This window comes from Pongo pygmaeus, chromosome 7, assembly GCF_028885625.2.
Source record: "Pongo pygmaeus isolate AG05252 chromosome 7, NHGRI_mPonPyg2-v2.0_pri, whole genome shotgun sequence".
Lineage (NCBI taxonomy): Eukaryota > Metazoa > Chordata > Mammalia > Primates > Hominidae > Pongo > Pongo pygmaeus.
In genome coordinates this window covers 154116307-154133229 of record NC_072380.2, presented here as the reverse complement: position 1 = coordinate 154133229, position 16923 = coordinate 154116307, and the positions used below count along the sequence as shown (strand labels likewise).

General features: G+C 55.4%; 1 protein-coding gene across 3 annotated transcripts in view; it reads left to right on the top strand.

Moving 5' to 3' along the window:
• Window positions 1-16007, top strand: part of SLC45A4 (solute carrier family 45 member 4) — a 95135-nt gene extending 79128 nt beyond the window's left edge. For 2 of the 3 annotated variants that reach the window (XM_054498970.2, XM_054498971.2), the window contains 6 exons: window positions 4798-4986; window positions 6777-6956; window positions 7573-8594; window positions 9416-9515; window positions 10625-10836; window positions 14058-16007. In XM_054498970.2, coding sequence (XP_054354945.1) covers window positions 4798-4986; window positions 6777-6956; window positions 7573-8594; window positions 9416-9515; window positions 10625-10836; window positions 14058-14423 — 2069 coding nt within the window. In that variant the 3' untranslated portion in view covers window positions 14424-16007. The remainder of the gene's footprint in view (window positions 1-4797; window positions 4987-6776; window positions 6957-7572; window positions 8595-9415; window positions 9516-10624; window positions 10837-14057) is intronic. The other variant, XM_063669140.1, reaches the window with a different exon arrangement.
• The last annotated feature ends 916 nt before the right edge of the window (window positions 16008-16923 follow it).

Here is a 16923-nt window from a genome sequence, read left to right as displayed (position 1 = left end):
CAGTCGTGGGTCTCCTGCTCTGGCCAGATTCTGGATTCCTCCAGAGGGGACAGGCCAGCACCTGGGGTGGCGCCAGGCCCACCAAGAGGTTCAGCAGTGACAGCTGTCATTGGGTGTAGGTGCTTGGTGCCAAGGCATGTCACCCCTTCCAGGGAAGGCACGTGGGGCAGGGCACCTTGCGCACCAGCATTGAGAGCACCCTAGCAGGAGGCCCACGTGCTTCTCGCCGCACTGAGCATCATGGGTGGGAGGCACAGGCAGTGGTGCCACGGTGGGCTCTGTGTCTCCACTGATCCCCTTAGAATGTGCCAAGTGCCAGTCCCAACGTGTAGATTTGGGGTTGTCCAAGCAGAGGGGAAAGATGGAGAAAGGAAGCCCCACAGTGTCTTGTTGAGGATTGGAACATGGGCCCTGACACCGCAGGGTGTAAAGTTAAAATCACCATGTCAGGCCACGAGGAGCGGCCCAAGGCTTCCAGGCACAGTCCATGGCAGCTGTGTGGTTTGAGGGGCTGACCTGGGTCCCAAGGCAGGCCGGCCAGGTGTAGGGGTGAGTTCGTGGGAGTCAGAGAGAGGCGTGGGGAGGCCTGACCTAGGGCTGGGGTCTGGCAACACAGGAGAGACCAGGGCCAGGGCCACACGGAGGCTGGGGCGGCCGTGGGGGCTATAGAGAGTCAGAGCTGAGGGCAAAGGGGAGGAGGCTTGCGGGTGGAGGTGCCCAGGGAGGCCTGGGGCCGGGTCCCCCCAGGCTCTGGAGGGACCTGTGGGGCAAGGGTGGAGAAGCGGCCTCCACAGGAGGACTGGGAGCCGAGGGCCTGGCCCAGCAGTTGCCCCCAGTGCCCTGTGTCTTCTTGTCTCCCAGGCTGAGAAGCCTCCCTTCTGGGCTGGGGACGGCTGCCTGGTCCAGGGCTGCTCCGGACCCAGCATCTTCCCGTCTCCTGGGGTTGGCAGCACGAAGGCGGGACAGGCCTGTGCACGCAGCGCCTCCTCTAGATTAGGTGGGCTGGGTTGCACCTGCAGCTCCTCCCCGCCCTCCTGACACCCAGCCAGCGCTCGGGGCAGAAACCAAGTAGGAAGGTGACAGCTGGAAGAGGGAATGTCTGGGTTTCTCTCTTGGCACCGCTTTTAACCCAACTGTTGGCCTTCGTTGACGCAACACAGGGTGGCTAAAACTTGGATAGATAACTCCACTCTGCCTTTCTTGAAGAACCCACAGGCAGAGTTAGGGCGGAGTTAGGAGATGGGGTGGGAATTTCAAACCCTCGTGTTAAATAAAACCATGAACACTCTCAGAGGAATATAGCAGTGTAGTCTATGACACATCATTCACAGTGTCTAGGATACAACTCAATGTTATTAGACATGTTTTTTTAAAAAAGAAAAGGCGACCGTTGCTGGAGGACGGCAGCAGTGGGGGCTGACCCACAATGATGTCGTGTGTTGCGCTGGTCAGATGGGTGTGCGTAAACTACGCCCAGGGACAGAAAACACGCTCAGAATGGAGAGCTGGGAGTCCCAGCAGAGAAATGGAAGCTACAGAAATAGAGCCAAGTGGAAATTCTAGGTCTGAAAAATACAGTATCAAAATAGAAAATGAACCAGATGGGGTTAACAGCAGATTGGAGAGGACAGAAGAGTCAGTGGACTTAATGATATGTCAAAGAAATGATCACATAGAGATTAAAGCCTGAAAAAAAGAAATGAAGAATGCTCCAGGAAACAGAGGGACGATCTCAAAGGTCTGATGTCTGTCATGGGAACCCCAGAAGAAAGGAAATACAGAATGGGATGTAAAACCTTTGCAGGGGCAGGTACAGTGGCTCACGCCTGTCATCTCAGCACTTCAGGAGGCCGAGGTGGGCAGATTGCTTGAGCTCAGAAGTTTGAGACCAGCCTGGCCAGCATGGCGAAACCCTGTCTCTACAAAAAATACAAAAATTAGCCGCCGGGTGTGGTGGTTCACACCTGTACCCAGCTACTCGAGAGGCTGAGGCACAAGAATTGCTTGAATCCAGGAGGCCGGAGGTTGCAGTGAGCTGAGATTGCGCCACGGCATTCCAGCCTGGGTGACAGAGCAAGACCCTGTCTCCAAAATCCAAAAAAAAAAAAAAAAAAACACACACACACACAAAACGAAAAACCCACAGCTTTGAAGTAAGACATAACGGGATGAACGGGATGTTTTCTAAACTTGGCAAAAAGTATAAATCTACAAATTCATAAAGCTCCAGAAAGCCCAACTAGGCTGTATGTCCAGAAATCCCTGTCTAGGCTTGTCATTGTCAAACTGCTGAAAAGCAGCAGTAAAGAGAATCTTCAAAGCAGCCAGAGGAAAAAAGATCCATGACATACAAGGGGACACTCATGGGAATCACCACAGCTGCCCTGTCAGAAACCATGCGGTTCAGAACACAGTCGATCACATCTTCAAAGATCTGGGCTGGGAGGAATTAACCCAGAATTCTGTGTGCAGCAAAAATATTCTTCAAGAGTATAAGTGTAATAAGGAGAGTTCAGACAGAATCCAAGAGCATTTGTCGTCAGCAGAGCCCCTCCTATTAGAAATGCTAAAAAAAAACTACAGAAAATCCTTCAGGATTAAGCGAAGGGATATCAGATGAAAAGTCAGAGTTTTCAGAAAGGAAAGAGGACTGCTGGAAATGGTAAAGTGGTTTGGTTCAGGTCAGCTAGTGTTCGAGCCCTCTGTGGGTCACAGGTCCCATCTGGTGCCAGACTGGGGTGAGTGGTGGAGAGAGAGGAGTGAGCAGCTATGGCCCTCTGGGGGCACAGTCTCTCGTGAGTGCGTGTGGGTGGCCGAGGTGGCTTCAATGCTGTGTGGAAAACGCAGGACCTGGCGTGCGCAGGGTTGGTGGGGGCCTCCTGGGCGGATGGTCCCCAAGGAGTCTGAAAAGTGACAGCAGGAGGGGTTCCCAGGCAGGGAGGTGAGAACCAGTGTGCTGCTACAGGAGACACCCAGAGCCCTTCTGGGTGCCCAATCCAGAGGAGCCAGGACCGCACCCAGGCTCCGCAGCTCTGCGAGGGGCTGCCTGGCACGGGTTTGCCGACATACATTGGTACCGTCTGCGTGTGGTGGCAGTAACGACCGCTTCCCATTCGTTCTGAAGTTTTGAGTGTTGCGCCCTCTGCGTAGTTTTGATAAAGAGACTTTTCTGAGAAATGGGCTTCCTGATGGATAATTACTAACAAGGGCAGGGACTCGGCTCCGGTGACGCTGAGGAACCCGGGTCTGCCACTTAAACTCTCACCCATCCAGTGGACACACTCCACAGACTTCTCGTTTCCTGAAACATCAGTCCTTTCTGCTGACTCCAAGTAAGAATAAAATTCACCCTTCCTGAAGTTGTGTGCAGTGCAAAGGTCAACGCAAACACCTTAAATTCTCAGCCTAATGCATAAATTTTTTAGTGGGCACATTAGCAATAATTTTGAAAGGTGCTTCCCTCCTCCTCTGAAAATGATTTCTTCCTCCCACACAAGTTTATTTTTCTTGCTAGCTCAACACAGTATTCTCAATGGCTTTTGGCAGTGTACAATGTTAGCCAGATGAGCTGCTGGCATGCCAAGCACCTTTATTTTGTGAGGAAGTGTTTTACTGATGTATAGTATGGGGAGAGGGCACAGATCTCAAGTCCCCTGACACCACGTGACTGGAGCGTGGGACTCCCATCCAGATCAAGAACAGACACCCCACCCCGCTTCAGCCACTGCCCCCTGCCAAGGGCAACTGGCACCCAAGTTCTCACAGTGGAGAGTCCTTTCCGCACCTTTGGACATCACACGACAGGCGTCAGAGGTGCGTGGTCGTCTGTGGCTTCTTCGCTCAGCGCTGTGAGTGTGCTCGTGCGCACGGCTGCACAAGGTGGCCGCTCGTTCCCAGGCTGTGGTGCTTGTGACTGGGCCGACATTGTGTGCCCACCTGGTTGGTGATGGACACGCAGGTTTCTGTGATAGGGAGGCAGTGTGTAAACTCAGGGACAGAGTTTGAAGTCAGGTAGCCCTGGGCTGGAGTCCTAGCTGTGTGACCTGGGGTAGATTACCTAACCTCTCCGAGCTTCAGTTTCCCTGTCTGCGATAGGCACAGTATTTCCTACCTCTCTGGGTGGTCAGCAAGGAGAACGTGAGCGTGACAGGTGCCATCTGCAACCCCTTGGCTCCAGCTGGAGACACTCGTGGTGCATCCCCCCACCCCCACTCAGTGGCCACACAGAACAGCCTTTTGCTGGCTGTGGGGACCCTCTGCAGGACCCTCCGTGGTACATTTTCAGCCAGTGAGGTCCAGAAGTCATGGGCCCTTCCTGCCTCTGTGAAGCTGCAGTCACCATCCTGCTCTTGTAGACTGTCTGGTGTCGAGGGACAGTGGCCCTGTGCCTGCCACTCTCAAAGTGGCCTTCAGCACCCCCGAGGCCCTGGACAGCACCAGCAGTGTGGAGGGGCTCTCAGCCCTGTGTCCAGCCCCGGGCGGGGCACCCTCCATGTGCCTGCACAGTCTGTGTGTGCTGCTCCTTAGGCTCGGGCCCATGCAGGTGGGGCCCACTGGCCCTCCAAGGCCTGGCTGCTTTTCTCTGGCCACCTGATGCTTACAGTTGGGGCTAGGTTGATTTCAGGTCACCTGGCCTTGCAGAAAAAGGAAAGCCTACCCCGTGGAGACAACCTGAGCAGGGCATGTGCGCATGCGTGCACGTACACAGAGGCACCTGCCTGTCGTGGGGCTCCCAGGCAGACTGTGGCAGAGCCCGGCCAGTGCCTGCGTGTGCGACGGCCCTCGTGTCCCTTGCAGGCCTTCCGGAGCAGTACTACAGCCTCACCTGGTTCCTGAGCCCCATCCTTGGCCTCATCTTCACACCTCTCATTGGGTCTGCGAGTGACCGGTGCACCCTGAGCTGGGGCCGCCGGCGGCCCTTCATCCTCGCCCTCTGCGTTGGCGTCCTCTTTGGCGTTGCACTTTTCCTTAACGGCTCTGCCATCGGTAAGTTTCTCAGCCACACCTGGTGTCCTCACAACACAGACGGGGTCCTGGCCCTGGGTAGCTCCTCTCAGTAAAAGCTGAATGGTGTTGAATATTCAGGCTGACCCTCTGTGGGCCTGGCTGGGCTGCCGGGGCCGCCCTGGCGGTGACCACCCCTAGCGGTGACCACCCCTGGCAGCGCCGAAGCCGGCCCCATGTGGGAAAGCCGGAGGAACCTGTTCACAGGGAAACACTTCCTGTTGTGATCATTTGTTTTTAATGCGTATCTGACACCACGTCCTGTTTCCAGCATTCTTTCAGAAATTATCTTTTCTTTTTTTGTTCTCCTTTTCTTCGACTTGGTGTTAAAATGTCCAGAACCTGGTTTGATGTTTGTGTTTTGCCTTCTTGGTTGTTGTTTTCTTTTGAATTAAAGCTACTCTGTGTGGGAAAATAGTTTTTGCCTTGAGGGCATCCATCAAAACTGTTAAAACATTTTTCTGGCAAGAACTTTTTGAGACAGAGGAGCTTAATCTGTGTTCTGAACTAGAGGAACTTGCCCCGGGTCTGCACTGATGCGGAGGGAGCTGAGGGAGTTGAGCGGCAGGAGGAGAGGCCCCGGGACACTTCTCAGAGCCTGAGTGGGCACTGGCCGTGGGGTGGGCTTTGTCGCCAACAGGTGATGCCTCTGATTGCGTGTGGGGCATTGCAGCTGCCCTGGCGCCTGCTGGGCACGGAGCTGCCAGCCCCCTGCCTGTCCGTGTCCCTCGGGAGCAGCCCTCCCCTCCCTGCTATCACTGAGATGCAGCAGGAACAACGTGGCTTCCCAGGGCTGTGTCCTTGGGGGTGGTCCTGCCCAAATGTGACCCAGATGGCAGCCAGCTTGGGAGTCCCAGCCCCTCTGCCTCAGAGCCGTCGCCTGCCCGTGGTCTGAGGAGGCCAGCAAGGACCACCTGGGCAGAAAGCCCTTCTCCCGCGCCTCCCACGGGACAGGTGTATCTGCGTTCAGGCCTGGGTCCCGGGCCCTGGCCCACAATTCCTCTAATCTTGTCAGGAGGGCACTGCTTGTCTCCCTGGTGGGAAGTGGAGACCCAAGGTGAGCCTCAGCCATCAACATTGATCTGGATTCAGGGTCAGACTCCCCTGAGGCAGGAGGGACATGGGTGGGGACAGCTGCTTTTGAGTGCCGGCAAGTCCACTGCAGGAGGACTCATAGGTGAGGTGAGGCCACGGGCATCTTTCTCTCCAGAGCCACACCTCCTGAACCCAGGCCGCCCTGAGAACTTGCGTGCAAAGCCCCTAGAGTTTGGGGTGTCATTTCCTTTCAGACCTAGAGCAGGCCCAGCGAGACCCCCTGCGCCTGCCTCGTGAAACCTCGTCAGTGTCCCCTGCGGGTTGTCTGCGGCATGAACGCCTTTCCCCGTGGGCGTCTGCGCTACCATGTGTGGCCTTCTTAGCGACAGTGAATTCGTGCTTCCAGCACAGCAGCCGTCCTCTGACGGCCGGGGTAGAAAGGTGCATTCTTCCCCTTTCTGTTTGAAAAACGTCAAGGGCGCGTAAACCCTTAGAGGTCCGATAAACAGCTAACCGAAGGGGGAGAAAAACCCTGGAACCCTCAGAAGTGCGTGGAACAAAGCCCAACTCCATTCCGCTGCCTCTGTGCCTAAGAGCCTCTCTCTCTTGCGCCGGAAGGCTGGCATGGTTTTGTGGCCGTGCCCCCTCCGCATGCCCCTTCCATGTGGCTGTTTGCTCTCAGGCCCACCCTAGCCAGTGCTTGAGGACCTGACCGCCCTCCCGTGTGCACTGCGCAGGTCTGGCCCTCGGCGATGTCCCCAACCGGCAGCCCATCGGCATCGTGCTCACAGTGCTGGGGGTGGTGGTCCTGGACTTCAGCGCCGATGCCACCGAGGGACCCATCCGCGCCTATCTGCTGGACGTGGTGGACAGCGAGGAGCAGGACATGGCCCTCAACATCCACGCCTTCTCTGCCGGTAACGCTGCCGCACCGAGGCTGGGTGGCCGGGGTCCAACGTGCCCGGGCCCGGTGTGGGGAGGGGACAGGAGCCTATGTTAGCACTGCCTCATCAGGCTGCTTGGAGGGTTGAGGCAGTGGGTAGGGTCTTAGGGCTGGAAGGTAACCAGGGGCAGCCCCTCCTGACCACTGAGCACAGTGAGGCCAAGGCACTGAGGAGCCTCAAGGGGCAGGAGGCCAGGCCTGCAGAGGGTGACGTGCATGCTCGCACAGTGAACCTCGCAGCCCTGCACTGACCTTGCCCTCCAGCAGGGCAGTACTCCCATCCAGGGTGAATGTGGCCAGCTCCGCATGCAGAGGGAATGCCTTTCAGTGCAGAGAGGCGCACACTTGTGTCCGTCCTGGGGTAGTCTGCCCTTCATTGATCAAGGGGCAGTTCTGTTGGGTCAGAATTCTCAGACCCAGCGGCAGCTGCAGTTTCTTGTTTTGTTTTTCCTACTGCTTTCTCCTTCTCCATCCCCTGACATCCATCATGAGGGCAGCCCCAGCCCCTGTTAGAGGGAGAGGCCCTCCCAGAGCTTTCCCCCTGTGGCCTGGTGCCACCGGCTCACTGGCTGCCGCTTCCTCCCACACAGGCCTCGGCGGAGCCATCGGCTACGTGCTGGGTGGGCTGGACTGGACCCAGACCTTCCTGGGCAGCTGGTTCCGGACCCAGAACCAGGTGCTCTTCTTCTTCGCCGCCATCATCTTCACGGTGTCCGTGTCCCTGCACCTGTTCAGCATCGAAGAGGAGCAGTACAGCCCGCAGCAGGAGCGCAGCACTGAGGAGCCCGGCGCCCCGGACGGGGGCGAGCTGCACAGCGTCCCTGCCTTCCCGGACGAGGTGCAGTCGGAGCACGAGCTGGCCCTGGACTACCTGGACGTGGACATCGTGCGCAGCAAGAGCGACTCGGCGTTGCACGTGCCAGACACCGCACTGGACCTGGAGCCCGAGCTGCTCTTCCTGCACGACATCGAGCCCTCCATCTTCCACGACGCCTCCTACCCCGCCACCCCGCGCAGCACCAGCCAGGAGCTCGCCAAGACCGAGCTGCCCCGCCTGGCCACCTTTCTCAAGGAAGTCACCAAGGAGGACGAGGCCTTGCTGGATAACCACCTGAATGAAGCTAAAGTCCCAAACGGAAGTGGCTCCCCCACAAAAGACGCCCTCGGCGGCTACACCAGGGTAGACATGAAGCCCTCGGCCACATCGAGCTCCGTGCGGCGGCGGCGGCACGCGTTCCGCAGGCATGCTTCCAGCACCTTCTCCTACTATGGCAAGCTCGGGTCCCACTGCTACCGCTACCGGCGCGCCAACGCGGTGGTGCTGATCAAGCCGTCGCGCAGCATGAGCGACCTGTATGACATGCAGAAGCGGCAGCGGCAGCGGCACCGGCACCGGAACCAGAGCGGGGCCACCAACTCCAGTGGGGACACCGAGAGTGAGGAGGGGGAGGGCGAGACCACCGTGCGCCTGCTGTGGCTTTCCATGCTGAAGATGCCCAGGGAGCTGATGCGGCTGTGCCTCTGCCACCTCCTCACCTGGTTCTCTGTCATCGCCGAGGCCGTGTTCTACACCGACTTCATGGGCCAGGTCATCTTCGAAGGCGACCCCAAGGTGAGTGCTCGGCCACTGGAGCGGGGCCGCTCTCTCTGCCCACCTGCGGCTCACTGAGAAGCTCACGGGCTGGGCCGGGGGTCCTCTTCCTCGTGCCCACGCGTGTCAGGGAGGCCGCACGGTGCCTCCTGTGCAGGTGAGGGACCCGTGGCAGGCAGCTGGCCCACGCGTGCCTCTGGGAACTTGGTGGGGGCCATCCTGGGGTCACGGGGTGGGTTGCAGTGAGGCCCGTGGTGAGCAGTCGTGAATGCTGATTCTGGTGTGAACGGGGTGTCTGTTACTGTGTGTCAGACTACCCCAGAACGGCAGCTAAGATAATGGCCTGCTGTTGCCCATGCCAGGCTCATTGGCAGCTCTTCTGGTCCCTGTGGTAACGGCTGGGTCACACCTGTGGCTGCGTTTGCCAGGAGAACCAAGGTGCCCTCAGCACACGCTCGGGCCTCCTGTCTCCATACGGTCCCTCCCTTTCTGGTCCAGTCTGAGCTGCTCCATGCAGTGGCTCCGAGAGGGCCACGGCGGAGGCTGCGGGAGCCTCACTTCTTCAAGTGCAGACCAGCCCAGACTGGGGACCGGGGAGCACGCAGAACCCTCTACCTCTTGCTGCGGTGGCAGAGTCACATCACAGACCATTCGTGGTCTGGGAGGCATGGAAATGCTTTACAGATAGCAACCGACTTGGGCTGGGCTCTCCTCCTGGATGGGACTTTCCTGTCACCGCTCTTAGAATGAGCAGCTGGCCAGCAGTTCCCATGGGAAATACGCTCCTGGCCTGCAGGGCCCAGCAGATGCCCTCGTCAGCCCCCGTCTCATTTCCGGAACAGGCCCCCTCGAACTCGACCGCCTGGCAAGCCTACAACGCCGGGGTCAAGATGGGCTGCTGGGGCCTGGTCATTTATGCCGCCACTGGTGCTATTTGTTCAGGTAAGAGCTCCCCAAGTCAGGTCAGCACTCGCACCTCAGAAAACTCAGCGATTAGAAATGCAGACGAGAGAATCCTGCACCTCAGAAGCTGGGGCCATCAGTCGCACTGACTTCTGGGTCCCTCAGAACAGGGCCGCCCCTTGGGGAGAAGCATCGACATTCCCATGTCCTCGTTTTAGGGAAAAGGCCGCTGTGGGCTGGCACCAGAAGCAGTGTGGTTCTGAGACCCTTTTCGGGCCTCTCCTGCTTGTGCGGTCCCACGATGCTGTCCCACGTCAATGCCGCCTCCAGACACGCTGTCCCTGGCCCCAGCACAGAGCTGGATGGAGGCCTGGCGATCAGAGCAGTGGAGGAGCAGGGCCCAGGCACATTTCACCCTGAGGGATGGGGCTGGGGTGGCAGGCTTCCGTCCTGCGGCGAGGCTCACCGGGAACCAGGGGTAATTGGGTCAGGGGTCTCTGAGCCGAGTGTGAATCGGGCTGGCCCACCTGGACTCTGAACATGGGGAAGGCCAGCTTCATTTCGGCCTGAGGACAGCCGAAGTAAATGCCTCTTGGTCAGCGGCAGCCGGCGCATTGGCAACCGGCGTTGTCACCGCTTGAACAGAGGAATTCTCAGCAGAGCACTTTCCCAGAAGAGGTGCCGTCTGAGCCGCGGCATCAGGAAGGGTGAGGGAAGAACAGAGCGGTGCCCATGAGAAAAACCAGCAAAAATGTGTGTTCCCGAGGCAGGACTGTCCACTGCTGCCCACATCAGGAGAAGAAATCGTCCTGGGTGTATGGCCAGAGAAGGCCACTGAGCAGGCCCAGATTGGCCTGGCAGCGCAGGGGGCCCCTGGGGACTGCAGGAAGGGCGGGGTTATGGGGTCTGGGACAAGGAGGGCCAACTTCTGTCTGTGGTGCTGGAGCCACTGTGGCATCCCAGCGGGTCCGTGAGCTACAAACACGTGCCGGAGGCCTGTGCCAGCTGTGCCTGCCTGAGCGGGTCTGGGTTCACCTGGAAGGAGTGGAGGTCTGGGGATGTGGGGGGCGAGGGGAGGGATGGTGGAGGGAGCCTGACAGGAGCCAGCCGCCTGCCCACTGTCCTTGTCCCTGTGCCCCTCTCTGCAGCCCTGTTACAGAAGTACTTGGACAACTACGACCTGAGCGTCAGGGTGATCTACGTGCTGGGGACACTGGGCTTCTCTGTCGGCACAGCCGTAATGGCCATGTTTCCCAATGTCTACGTCGCCATGGTCACCATCAGCACCATGGGCATCGTCTCCATGAGCATCTCCTACTGCCCGTACGCCCTGCTGGGCCAGTACCACGACATCAAGCAGGTGCGTCCACTGTAGCCCTGAGAGCTGCGCTCCAGCCTCCTGAGTGCCTTCCCTCCACACACAGCAGAGCCCTGTGCTTCCCCGGGGGGATGTTCATGACACAGATGGCCCTCCTCCCTCTCCAGTTCTGAGATGGCCCCTTCCAAAGCCCACAGAGCCACCACCTGCCCCTGGTCGGTCCCTGGCCACAAAGGGTCTTCTCCTTCAGCTGCCCTCACCCCCCAGCACCTCACAGAGGCTTCTGGAGGCAAAAGCACTGTCCCTGTCCCTTTGATCCCCTCGGGCCCAGTCACGTTTCCCCGAGGGGGAAGCTCCAGCCCAGCCTTGTCCACTTGGATGGGAGGAAGGCCACCCAGGTATGCCTAGACTTCCTGGTAGCCACATTTAGAAAGTGAAAAGGCCAGTGAAAGCCATTTTCATAGCATATTTTATTGAACCTGGTATATCTAAAACATTATTTCAACATGTACTCTATAGGAAAAAAGTCATTGAGATACCTTACACTCTTGCTAATCGTTGAAATTGTGTGTATGTTACATCAGAGCACATCACAGATGAGACGAGCTTTCTCTCAAATGCTCAGTAGCCACAGCACAGGCAGACTCTTGCCTCTTTCTGGACTTTATGCAGCTGAAACATCTGGCTTCATCCTCTAGGATTCACTCACGTGCTTACTGGCGGCAGCATGGCCAGCCTTTTCATGTCACAGTGTGTGGCCAGATGCACCTGCTTTGTGAGCCTTCGGGTGCTTCCAGGTTGGGGCTGTCACAGGTAGCACTGCAGGAACGTCCCTTGCCACAAACACCTCCTGTTGTGCCCGTCCTCTTGGTTGACAGTCTCCTTGGAGTAGATGTGGTGTGTGTGGTTTGAGGTAGGGGTTCAAGACTTTTATTTTTTTCCCTACATATGGGTGTCTACCCAGGTCATGACCCAGCGCTGCTCCCCGCCCCTCTGTGCAGTGCCATCTTTGCCATAAATTGGGCTTCCGTGTAAGCATGTGTTTCCGCTCTCTTCTCTTCTGCTAGTCTGTCTATTCTTGGACAAATGTCAACTGTCTCTAACTAGTTTTATAATAAGTCCTGAAAACTGGTAGTAGAAATCCCTCAACTTTGTTCTTCTTCAAGATTGTCTTGGCTATTCTCAACCATTTATTTGTCATCTAAATGTTAGATTCAGCTTCTGGGCTTTTAAAATTAAAAACAAATTATATGGGTCAATTTGGGGAGAGTGAATGACTTTGTAGTATGGAACTTCCTATCCCTAAGTGTGACATATGCTTCTATTATTAATCCTCAGTGCATCAGTGTGACATGCCCTTCTATTATTAATCCTCAGCACATCTGGAGATTCTTTGGGCCATCTACGTACACAGCCACATCATCTGTGTCTAATGAGCTCTGTTTTCTCCTTCCTGATCCTTGGTACCTGTTACTTATTTTCCTTGCCTTCTTGGAATGGCTGGAACCTCCAATACTAAATACCTAGAAGTGGTGTTTGCTCTTTCAAACTCAACAGGGGAGTATTTAATATCTTACTAGGAAGTATGATGCTTTTTTTTTTTTTTTTTTTTTTTTGGAGACAGAGTCTCGATCTGTCGCCCAGGCTGGAGTGCAGTGGTGCGATCTCGGCTCGGCTCACTGCAACCTCTGCCTTCTAGCTACTCAGCCTCCCGAGTAGCTGGAATTACAGGTGCCTGCCACCACACCCGGCTAATTTTTGTATTTTTAGTAGAGACGAGGTTTCACCATGTTGGCCAGGCTGGTCTCAAACTCCTGACCTCAGGTGATCCACCCGTCTTGGCCTCCCAAGGTGCTGGGATTATAGGTGGAAGCCACTGTGCCCAGCCCAGAGTATGATGCTTTAATTTGTGTTTTTCTCAGAATGTGTCCATTTCATCTGCACTTTCAAAATTATTAGCATTAAATTGTTCTCTTATGATCTAATGTGATGGAACCTATAGTGATAACACCTTTTTCCTCCCGTATTAGTTATCTGAGACTTTATTGATTTTATTTGTGTTTCAAAGAAACTTTGGTGTCTCAGTCCTCCCTGCTGCGTGTCCGCGTGCTTGCGCGTTCATTGCCGCCCTTTGCTGTCTCCTGCCTTCCGTTATGTCTTGGTTTAATTTGCTGTTGCTCATTTCTTACTCTGATTTCCAGCCTAATATTTGTATTTAAGGTCAGTTTCCCTCCACACACACCTTTAGCTGTACCATGCAGGTTTTAATGTTGTGTTTTCTTTTAAAAGATTTTTATAATTTTCATTACGATTTCTATCTTGAACCATGAATTATTTAGAAGGACATTGATGAATTTCTGACATTTGGGCTTTTTCCAGTTGTCCTGTTGTTACTGATTTCCAGTGTGACTCCTTAATGGCCAGAGAACATATACCCCATGTGGTTGCAGCCTTACAGTTAGCTGAGGCTTCCTTTGTGGCCCAGCACATCACGCGTGTTGGTAAATGTTCCATGTACGCTTGGAAAGAATGTGGGTCCTCCACCTAGTGCCCCGTCTCTGTCTGTGAGGTCAACCTTGACATTGCTTAGCTCTTCTCTTACTGCTTTTGTCTACTTTATGGAAGGTATATAACAATCTGTCACTGTGATTATGGTACACAGATTTAGAGCTGCTTTGTTTTTTAGCTTCTTAGTGGACTGACCTTTTTTTCACTATCTCTAGGAAAAGGCCTTTGCAGAGATGCTGTCTAATGGTAGTAATATATGTACAGCAGTTTTCTTTTGTATCTTTGTGAAAGAAACACAAGTGAAACTGCTCACTCTTTCCATGTGTCCAGCCTTTGTTGCACGTGGCCACCTGCAGTTATACTTTGGGAGGCATCAACCTGGGCTCACGGCACCCCTCCCCACTCAGCCCCTGCTGCAGACCACCAGGGTGAGGGGGAGCCCGCCTGGTGGAGCCTGGCCCTGCCACCTCTCCTTGAGACTGGAGGCCAGGTTCCTGGGAAGCCCACGTCCCGATGGGATTGACAGAGTTGCTTCCACACCTGCCCTCTCCTTGAGCTAGAACCTCCCACCTCTCCTGCCTGCACAGTGCTGGGCAGGAGCTGGGGCTTGAGGGTGCTCAGGCAGGAGTGGTTGCCAAGGGACTCGGTGGAAGACAAGTCATGTTTCCAGGCTTCTGGGTTAATACTCACAGTTTTGAAGCGCTGGTGGCAGCTACCTTCTCCAGCCACTCACCGCCTCGTTTGCTCTCTTGCAGTATATCCACCACAGCCCCGGGAACTCCAAGCGAGGGTTTGGCATCGATTGCGCCATCCTGTCCTGCCAGGTGTACATCTCACAGATCCTGGTGGCCTCTGCCCTCGGGGGCGTGGTCGACGCCGTGGGGACTGTCCGCGTCATCCCCATGGTGGCCTCTGTGGGCTCTTTCCTGGGCTTCCTGACGGCCACATTTCTGGTGATCTATCCCGACGTGTCAGAGGAGGCCAAGGAGGAGCAGAAAGGCCTGTCTTCCCAGTTGGCCAGCGAAGGTGGGGCCAGCGGGAACAGCGGAAAGCCCACCGTGCTGAAGCTCACGCGAAAGGCGGGCCTGCAGGGACCGGTGGAGACGGAGTCCGTGGTCTGAGCCGCACTCCTGTTTACACACATTCCACCAAGCGGGCGGGCGGGCGGGTGAGTGGCGGGGCCAGGCCACGGGCAGGAGCAGAGACACCGCGGAGCCCTGCAGATGCTGTGGCCGACCCGGCAGTGCGGGCCAGAGCCCCTCCGCCCCCATAGCCACAATTCAGTAGTCGTAGGGTAGGTTTGAGCTACTAGGCAAATACCACACTAACCACTTTTTCGATAATTAAAAAAATCATTTGAAATATTTTTTTTAATTGAAAAAGATCTTTTAATTTCAGCTCTTTTATTCTGCAGGTATATTATTCTGCATGTTTTAAAATTATATAAAACATTTATATAGACAATAAGCAATTTAGAAAAAATAAGATTTTGCATTTCTAAAATTATAATTGAAAACAAAATCTGACATTCTCTGCTAGGTCTTATCTGAATGCTTCAGATAATGGTAGTGTAGTCAGTGACTAAAATATTTTTATCAAATTTCCTCTCTGTAGACGCCTGCAGGTATTGACGTCTGTCAGATCTCGTCACATTGGCTGGTGCCGCAGCTGTTGGAGAGTATTTTTCTTTATGATTATTTTAGAAAAAAAATTTTCTTTTCCACAATGTGGTTTTCTTAGAAGAACAATGTATCTTCTTTTCCTCAGCGAGTTTGACACATTGTGCCCAGGGCAGCCCTGTCCTTGGGCAGTGGCCGCACACCAAAGCTGGGAGGAGGCTGGTCCGGGGGGCCTGGGCAGAAGACAGTGATTTGCAGGGGCGGCTCCCAGACACCCTGCCCAGGGATGGGCTGGGCACCACCTGGGGGCGGAGCGTGAGCTCCAGGTGAGCTCCTGCTTGCGTGTGTGAGTGTGTCTGCGCCCAGCTACGTGACCCCGCTCATCCCATCTGAAGGACTCTACTAGGAGGCCAGGTTGCCCCTCCAGACCCCTCCCAATGTCAGGGGGAAGGAAACATTGACTTTCACTGCACTTTGATTCGTCTCTAAACCATTTGCTGGGGATTCCTGCGAGCAGAGCTCCCGGCGGGCCCTGCCTCCCAAGTCCCGCCGCAAGGCTACCTCGGGTGTGTGGATGTGCGAGGGCCTCCCCCGCTTGCGAAGGGGACATGCGTGCTGGAACCTGTCGGAACTCCATGCCTTCCTCGCCTGCTCGCCTGCCCACCTGCTCAACGCTGGAATCAGGACAGGTGCAAAGGGAAGCATAAGTCTGGGACAGCTAAGGCCCCTGTCACCGGAGGGCTCCGCACAGTCGTTCTGGTTTCAACGAATAAGCAAAATTCGGGCAAGTACTGCAGCTACTTCGAAATGTTTTCCAAACCACAGTCTCTTTAGAACTAAGCCGATTTGAAACGGTCAGTTTAAGCTTACTGAGATCAGGAGACAGGGAGGCCCCGCACATCACACGGATAAAGTCAGACAATTTTAATACTTTTGCTGCCTCAAGTTGTTTTTTAAATAAAGTACTTTGAAATGCATGAGAATCATGCTGCAATATATGATCATTCTAGAGCAAATATATATATACACGTATATATATTTCAAGATGAAACTAAAGCAGTTTTTAAATAAATTACTTGAATTTTCTGTGTATTTAAAGGAACGACTGTTTAATGTACTTGATGGGCCTCTGGTCTTGCCGTGTCTCCTGCCGCTGGTGGCACTTCATAGATTGTGTGTTTGTGTCCGGGTGGCAGTTGGGTGCCTGCTCACGCACGGTGCGTCTGCCAGGCCACGGTGTCCCAGGATCGCAGAGGACTGACTTCAAGACTTCAAGAACATTTTCTGGATGTGTGAAAACTTGAGAATGGCCTTGTGAACTTCGTGCTTGGACAGGGCAAGTCCGGCTACTGAAAGTGCCGCCAGCTTTGCTGCGAGCCCTCCGGCCAGCAGGAGCCCCGTGGGCTGGGCACTGTGGCCCTTCTTCTCTGGGGGACAGCACCCCTGGCTTCCTCACCTTGGCCGGGCGTCCATGGCAGCTCACTCTATGCAACTTGATCCTCTAGTGGCTTTAAGACTGTAGATCCCCTCTCTGAGACCTAGCTGTACTTGTCAGGATCTCGAGGCGCAGCTTCCGTCTTAGCTGGTTTCTCTGGCTTCTCGTCCTGACAACTGTAAAACAGATGGAGGCAAGAGAGCAGCGGATGTGGGGTGGCAGTGGCCTGACCCGAATCAAGATCCGACCCAAACCACACCAAATGCGGGTTCATCTGGGGGCCACCCCTTGCCTGAGGCTTCCCACCCTCATCTGAAGGCCCAGGGGCCGGATCCAGGGCTCACCAAAGCCGATTCCTCGCCAGCTGGGAGTGCAGAAGTCTCAGGGCCTGGCTGCGACTTGATTTTTTAGGAGGAAGAGGGGCTTCGCAACCCCCCTCTGAACAGTGTGTTAACCCTTGAGATCCCAGCCTCGACTAATCTGAAGGACAACAAAGGCCATTCAGTGCCCTCCAGGTGGCCTAGCCATAGCCACTGTCAGAGTATGAACGTGCCGGAAGCCAGTGCC